General features: G+C 33.8%; 1 protein-coding gene across 1 annotated transcript in view; it reads right to left on the bottom strand.

Annotated features, from left to right (window-relative positions):
- LOC122257524 (ribosome biogenesis protein WDR12 homolog) overlaps positions 1-7,500 on the bottom strand; it is an 18,198-nt gene that overhangs the window by 9,312 nt on the left and 1,386 nt on the right. Inside the window, exons 2-5 of the mRNA XM_043022835.2 lie at positions 3,982-4,070; positions 3,530-3,743; positions 2,175-2,339; positions 1,032-1,207 (exon numbers count right to left, since the gene is read on the bottom strand). Coding sequence (XP_042878769.2) covers positions 1,032-1,207; positions 2,175-2,339; positions 3,530-3,743; positions 3,982-4,070 — 644 coding nt within the window. The remainder of the gene's footprint in view (positions 1-1,031; positions 1,208-2,174; positions 2,340-3,529; positions 3,744-3,981; positions 4,071-7,500) is intronic.

Below are 7,500 nucleotides of genomic sequence, written 5' to 3'. Positions count from 1 at the left end.
TGTTTTCTCTGTATAGCCTCAGCCATGTTGTTACTAATTCTTAATCCATTTGCCTAATTCAGCTCCTCCTAGTAGATATTTCCCTATGCCACACTGAACCTCTCAGTTATTTTCATCCCTCTTATTATAAAGGAGAGAGAGGTTTTGCATTTCATTTGTTTCTTTTTCTCTAATAAAAACAAGAAAAATGTGTATATACAAGTGGAACTATAATGTGTATATACAGCAACAGTTCACAACATGAAAGGACATTATTTGTTGTGTGGGAAATATTCAGATTAAATGATTTTTAAAATTTTAGCTTCCTTTTATACTGTACATTTCTTTTTTTCTTTTTAGTGTCTTTTTAGTGTTAAATTGAGGCTATAGCCTAGCACTGCCTCCCCAACCTACTCTCTTACTTCACGTATTGTTGACAAATTTTGACCTAATTAGGGTAACATTGTACACACAGCATGTGACAGGATTCTTATCAAATATGATAAGTCAACTCACAATATAAAAGTGTGCTGTACTTAGTCCATTTTTTTTATACCAAACATGTTTTTTTTGTCCAAAAAGCAGCATTACATCCATTTAAAAAAGGTTTTTAAGTGGATGTTAAGCATTACCAATTATTAAAAGAGAACTGTTTATGATGTCACTACATGCAAATGCTTGAAAATTCTGCTGACATTAACAACCAATACAACAACAGCAATAACAAGACGAATTTTAAAAAGTGATAATTCTTTGCAACAATTTGAATTGCCAATTAGTGCAATTTTGGACAAAAAAAATCTATTAATTTCCATAACAAAGGAAAACACCTGCTTATATTATGACTTCAGTCTCCTTCATTTTACTAAACAGTTTATGGACAAATCCCAGATAATAATTTCCTAAATCACCTAGATCAGTATACTGAAAATAAGTATACATCCCTAATGCATATTGATTTTGTTCCCTGCACAAATACAAACCTTTTGAAAACCTTTTACATGTGACATAGTAATGGAAAACTGACCCGTGATCTTTCCTAGACAACTCACCTAAAGCCCAGATCTTCAGCCTAGTATCCCAGGAACCTGTGACAAACAGACTCTTCAGCTGGTCTACTGCCACGCACTCAACACTCTGGGTGTGACCGCAGCCCCGACTTACACATTCTACAGAGTTTGCTTTGCTATCCCATGTCCATACATATGCTGCCTGGTCAATTGAAGTGCTGGAAGAAACACGATGAGTAAGTAACTACAAATTTAAACAAGATGTCAATAATAATAATAATAATAATAATAATAATAATACAATGGAACTAATAATGAAAATTATAACACTAGCATAATAATGAATAATGTTTAATGATAACATAATAATAGCAATGTGAGGTGTACTGATTTACCTAACATCCAGTAAAATAGAGGGAAATCTAGATACTTTTCACAAATGGAGTTATGTCTTTTTCCTATTCTGTAAGACATTTTACATGAATATATAGCATGATGCTGGTTTTATACAGCTGAAACAAAACAGGATTTTAGAATTAAAACTGCTGATATGACACCAAGTAAGTGCCTCAAGGGTGTTTTTTGTCAATTTACATTACATGAACATAAACTATGTCATTCCTAATGTTAGCATCAATAAAAGATAAAGAATTAGGGACCTAAAATCACCTAAAAGAAATAGACCACTATAGTAGTAATAATAATGATAATGATGACATTAATAATAATGATAATGATGACATTAATAATAATGATAATGATGACATTAATAATATAAATAATAGTCTTAAGTAATAATGATATAACGATAAGAATACGAACATCATAAAATAATTAGAAAGATAATCTATAGTGTAATAAAATCAACAATAATACCAATAAAAATTATAATGAAAATAAAAACAATAGTAACAATAAAAATATTACTATATTATTATATTACTATAATTAATACTAATATTAATATCAGCATCATTATCAATAATAATAATAATAATAATAATGATATTAATAAAACTAATAATAACAATAATATTCATAATAATAATATCAATAATATTGAAAATAATAATATTATTATTATCAATAATAACAATAACTAAAATGATAAACAATAATAATGAAACAACAATACCAACAGCAGAAACTAATAACAAACAAGTCAAAATAGGCAAGAAATCATACCTGATGAATGTTTTAATGTCTGACTCCGAATCCACCCAGGTCACTGCTTTGACAGGGGCATTGTGGGCTGGAATGGTTAGCTTATGGGCTTGTGAGATCTTCGTTCCACCCAACTTTTTCACATCCCATAAATGCAAAGTGTTGTCATAACAACCTGTTAATAACCTGAAATTCACAGCAAAGTGTCACTTTAATGTCACTTCTGCAAATAAGACTTTCATTTCCTTATCATATTCAATAATGAGCTATAGATATAAAATTGAAAACATTACATGTAACAGATATCATAAAATAAAAACATGAATTCCTGAAGAAAGCCAAAATCATGCCAGTCTCAAACATTGACATATTGGAAAAATGCAATAGTATTAGCCAATCCACTAATATATATTTGGGGCAAACAATACCTCTCTTTGACAAATAGCTGCATTAATTCTGAGTTAAAATCTGATTAAATCAATGTCTTGGTTTAGAAATAAGGTCTAATAACTTGATATATGGCTGAATTCTCTTAAAAGTTCTGAACTAGGAGATGTATCAAATGTGTGAAATTAGAGGTTTGCAGATGCGAATGTAGATGTGAATATCAGGTTCTAAAATACACTGGATACGGATTTCAGATTAAACATCCTCAAGGATGCAGATACATATTTGGATACATTCAAAATATCTCAATAAAACACCAATGATCACCAACCTACTTTTGTTTCAAAATACTGCATATGTAATTCTGTAATTGCAAAGTTTTCTGACTTTTCAGAATTTCAGTCACAAAAGTTGTGTGCTACCTGGCTGTTACTCTGCCTTTCCTTTCATTTCCTTCTTACCTTCCTACCTATAAATTTTCAATACATTTTGTAGCTTAGATGTAATAGTGATGGTTTTACCCTATACCTTAAACCCCCTCAAAATATCAAACCACTAGACATGACTACTTCCTGGTAGATAATGTACTACACCTTCTACATGTCATACGACTCACACCAGCTAATCTAAAGGTTACACACGGCCCTACAAAGAGTATGTGATGAGAAGAGCTCAATGCTCCTAATTTGCATTTTTCAGAATCATATTCAAAGACTGTATATCTGTCACATCCTCTTTGTGTGTATAGCAGATGCTAATATTTTTCTAAATTGTGAATGCAGATGTAGATTCTTATGTGAATGTTTTATTCATCACAAGCGCAGAAGTAGTCTTAAAAAATATGCAGATATTTCACATACAATACATCTCTAATCAGAACCTTAATTATAGAATAATCATTCACACACTGAATTTACTCTGAACTTTATGGAAGATTTTAAAAATAAGTTGTGTTTAGTTGTATGGGGCAAAACCTCTTTAATTCTTACCAATCCTGACTGCAATGAACAGAAGAAACCCAGTCATCATGCATAAGAGAGTCTTTGGGTGTTGGTGGTGGAAGTCTTTCAAAGTATTCAATTTTTATAACATTCTCAAAACTTATTCCAAGTTTTTGGAGATGCAGATCCAGCACTCTTCTTAGAATCTGACCCTCCACAATAAAGTCAAATGTGGGAACATTTTCAGCTTTAATCTTGGATCCTGCAAAGAGTAAAATTACATTGAGCCTAAAGTTGAAGGAATAACATTGTATAGTTCTATAACATTAGAATTAACAGTAATATAATAGAAATGATTTTTATATCAACCTACTGCAAGTGCTCTGGATTTAAATAAATAAATATATAAATGAAATAAATAATTTTAAAAATAATAATAAATATAAATTCTATATTCCTTAAGAAAAAGAGGGAAGACAACTAAGTAAACAGTAACATACCTTGGCATATGTATGTTTTAATAATCTCATTGAGGACTTCATTGCTTGCATCTGCTGGTACAGACACAGACACACCAGGTACAGCATATCTGTATGAAAACAAATATATTAGTCAGAAAATCTTTTGCTAGACCTTTTAATCACTTTTGCCTTAAATATGCATTTTGTTCTTAGATTCTAGACCCTATATTTTGTTATAGGGTAGTCTATTCATTTCCAATAACTAGTTTGCCTAAAGGCTCTCTATAGTGCGAAAAATAGTGACAAGCTTGCATTTGCTTCCTTATAATATTTATATTCTTCTGATCTTTTATGAACGGGTGTCATGACATACATGAAACACAAGTTTTTGGCCAGAAGACAGGCATCATGATGTATATGTAACGATAGTTTTAATGGCATTTTGACATTACAATATGAGTACTAACATTTTAGTGACTGATGACACCAACTACAATTATAATCATAATAACTACCATAATATCCACCAAAATAGGTTTATTTCAAAATTTCAAACATAGATTGCACTATTCTCTCCTAGTATCAGCAGGAAAGAAGGCCTTGAAGGGCACCAGCATCAGAGGGCAACTGCATACATCAAGACACCCACCTCCTGTTCTAAAGTACAGGCTGAAAGTGAAGAGGATGGTGATCCAGACTATGTGCAGCATATGCAATGGGTACCTGTGCCAGTATGTCTTGACTGCTTTGTACTGTGGCACTCACAGTCATAAGCACAGGCATGCTTTCTCTTCCCAATCTCATGTTATCTTCATTGGGGATGGTTATTTCATCACTATTTGTTTATGACAGCACATGAATATGAAAAAATAAAGTTGCTTTTTATCCTCCCATAAAATGTAATACTTCTATCACATTAACTATAAAGAAAATAATGAGCAGATATGGACCCTATACTACAACTTTAGTCTCATACAAAATTGATAAAGCCTGGAAGATAGTAGCAGCACAAAAACAAAAAAAGAACATAAAAATTACTCTAGTACTACAATGAGTGAATAACGACTACACAAATGTTCACACGAAATAACCTCACTCTGAAATAAAACCATCTGGAGTGCCATGCAGATGTGACTAGTGCTCATCCTAGAGACTAGGCAAGCAAATCTATCCCCGTCTGCAATGGGTTTTTAAACAAAAGATTTTCCTTCAAACATTTTTAATCTAGCAAGCAGGATAAAGATTTGGATTAAAGACAGATGATATCACATCATGCCCAGCTGGTCTTCCTGCCGGGGAAGTGATATCACTTTATGGAGATTTGTGTGGCCAGCATGTTGGGTGATCTGGGTGGTTGCCACCTCAGTGGATGAATAGCCCACGATGTTAGGCCTACGCAATTTGAAATACTCTGGTGTTATGTCTAAATGGAGTTTAGACAAAATAAGAACAATAGATACAAGGTCCTTGGTGCCAATATCTGGGAATTCCTCTTGCTCAGGCAGGGTAGTCCCCAATTAGTATGGATCAGCTGGCTTTTGTGTGTCTTGCACATAGCCCTGTCATGTCCCTCGCTCACAATGCACCTGTGCAGCTGCACCAACTTGCTTGTGTGCTGTGTTCAGCCTAGCAATATGTGCAGAGCTGTGTGACCCAAAATGAAATATCAAACTCGGTTAACTAGGTGGGTTGAGGAGATATGTGAAAAAAATTGAAGCACCATCTGCATCAACCACAAAGTATGAATGTCTAATTCATGACTATTGTGGTGTCAATGGCTAAACTCCTGTCTGTTGCAGTGAAGGATAGCTGTGTCCATCAAAGATTTCTCCTCATCAGCAAGACAACAGTTCAGTTCAAAGAGATTTGTGAAGACGTCCCTTCGCCCGGGCTATATGCACGAGGCAGCCCGGCCATCAAGACAACTGTGGGAAAACCATACCATATTGGGTTATCAAAACCAGCCATGGCAGTTCCTCTATGGCTCACCTATTGACATTCTTTCCAGTAAAGAAACCATGGTCCTGACATAAGTATGAAATGCAGGTGTCATGTTTTGGAAAATATTTAAAAAGATGATGAGGGACGTGAAGTTACTTAAAATTAGGGAGCAAGGCAGTTAACTCAATAAAATTTGAAGAAGTACTATTAAAAGACAGATTTCAGGATATTTAAGTAACAAATATAACATAACTTAACAAATAACAAATTTATAAATTAAAATAAAGCTGTAAGTTACCAGAGTTAATACAAAAATGTTATAAAACATTATCTCAATTGAAATAGGAGAAAGGAGTGACAGAAAAAAATGGTAGAGGGAAAGTAAACAAAGTGGCTGCTTAGCTCAGAGAGTAAACAAGGTAGACAAATGTAAACAAAGTAGCTGCTTAGCTCAGAAAGTTTCCTCAGTTTCATCCAAGAAATCTGTAACCAGTTCAACTCCCCTAGTCAATCAGGAGACCAAGAACAGATTTAGTTAAGTTGTTGAAAAGCCCTCTAATGCCATTCCATATTTAGAGAAACTACAGATACTTTCTTGTGCAAACTTGATGACCACACAAAATCCTGCTACCTAACACTGAAGACCCAAATGAGTGTTTTATTCTGGATGCAGGAATTGTGAGCAATAGTGTGACTAGGACATACTCTATGCAAGGAGTGGTTTGATGTGGGCTTTGTACAAGTGCAGTTTTATTTGCATGGCCACACACTTGAATTGATAACATGATTGTATGATTTTTATGCAACATGGAAACAATGATGCTTTCATATCATTGTCATTTTTCCTGCAGCCCAACCTGTCAAGACACTAGGTGTCACATTGGAAATGGGCAACCTTCTACCTTGAGCCAGAACACCAAAATTGGGGTCCATGGACACTTCTATTTAAGGTTTACTGATTGGACCAGGATCATATGACTTTGAAAAGACTCCTTCTATAGCATTCCCATTGCAATCGAATTATAGTTTTGTATTGAATTTTAGTTAAAAAGAAAGAAAGAAAAAAATACCAATAGAAAAATGGTAGTACTGTCTTGGATACAGTTTGGATATGGGTGAGGTGAGTGTTACTTTAGAGACAAGAATCTATGCAATATGAACCCAAACATGAACAGGATTAGATAAAATACATGTACAAACCATTTTCCATCATTTTCTGCTAAGTAGTTTCTTTGCTAACAAACATTTATTATAATTTCTTATCAGTTGATTTACAATAGAAGTAGCATGGAAGAGAAACCCTTTAAACAAATCTAGCGATCTATTGCTGACGTTTCAGCACGTCACTACTGGCCTCCCGGGGCTCTGCCAAAAAATGCACCACGTCTCAGGCTGTCCCCCGGGTCTGGGGATATTTTTCAACACCATGATAGCAAGTCAACTGGCACAAAAGGGTTAATGAGACTTCATATTGATAATAAACTTGAAATTTAAAGATGTGTTGACAAACTGTCAAAACTGTTTAAGAATATGGAACCAAATAAAACAAATTTTCTTTATGTCAAGTTTGTGTTGTTAAGCTGATATTTATCTAACCCTTTAACACGGGGTGACATG

The sequence above is a fragment of the Penaeus japonicus genome, unplaced genomic scaffold, assembly GCF_977035675.1.
Source record: "Penaeus japonicus unplaced genomic scaffold, GWHDUDI00000001_assembly GWHDUDI00000020, whole genome shotgun sequence".
NCBI lineage: Eukaryota > Metazoa > Arthropoda > Malacostraca > Decapoda > Penaeidae > Penaeus > Penaeus japonicus.
Note: the sequence above shows the minus strand (reverse complement) of the source record. Positions and strands in the feature narration are given on the sequence as shown.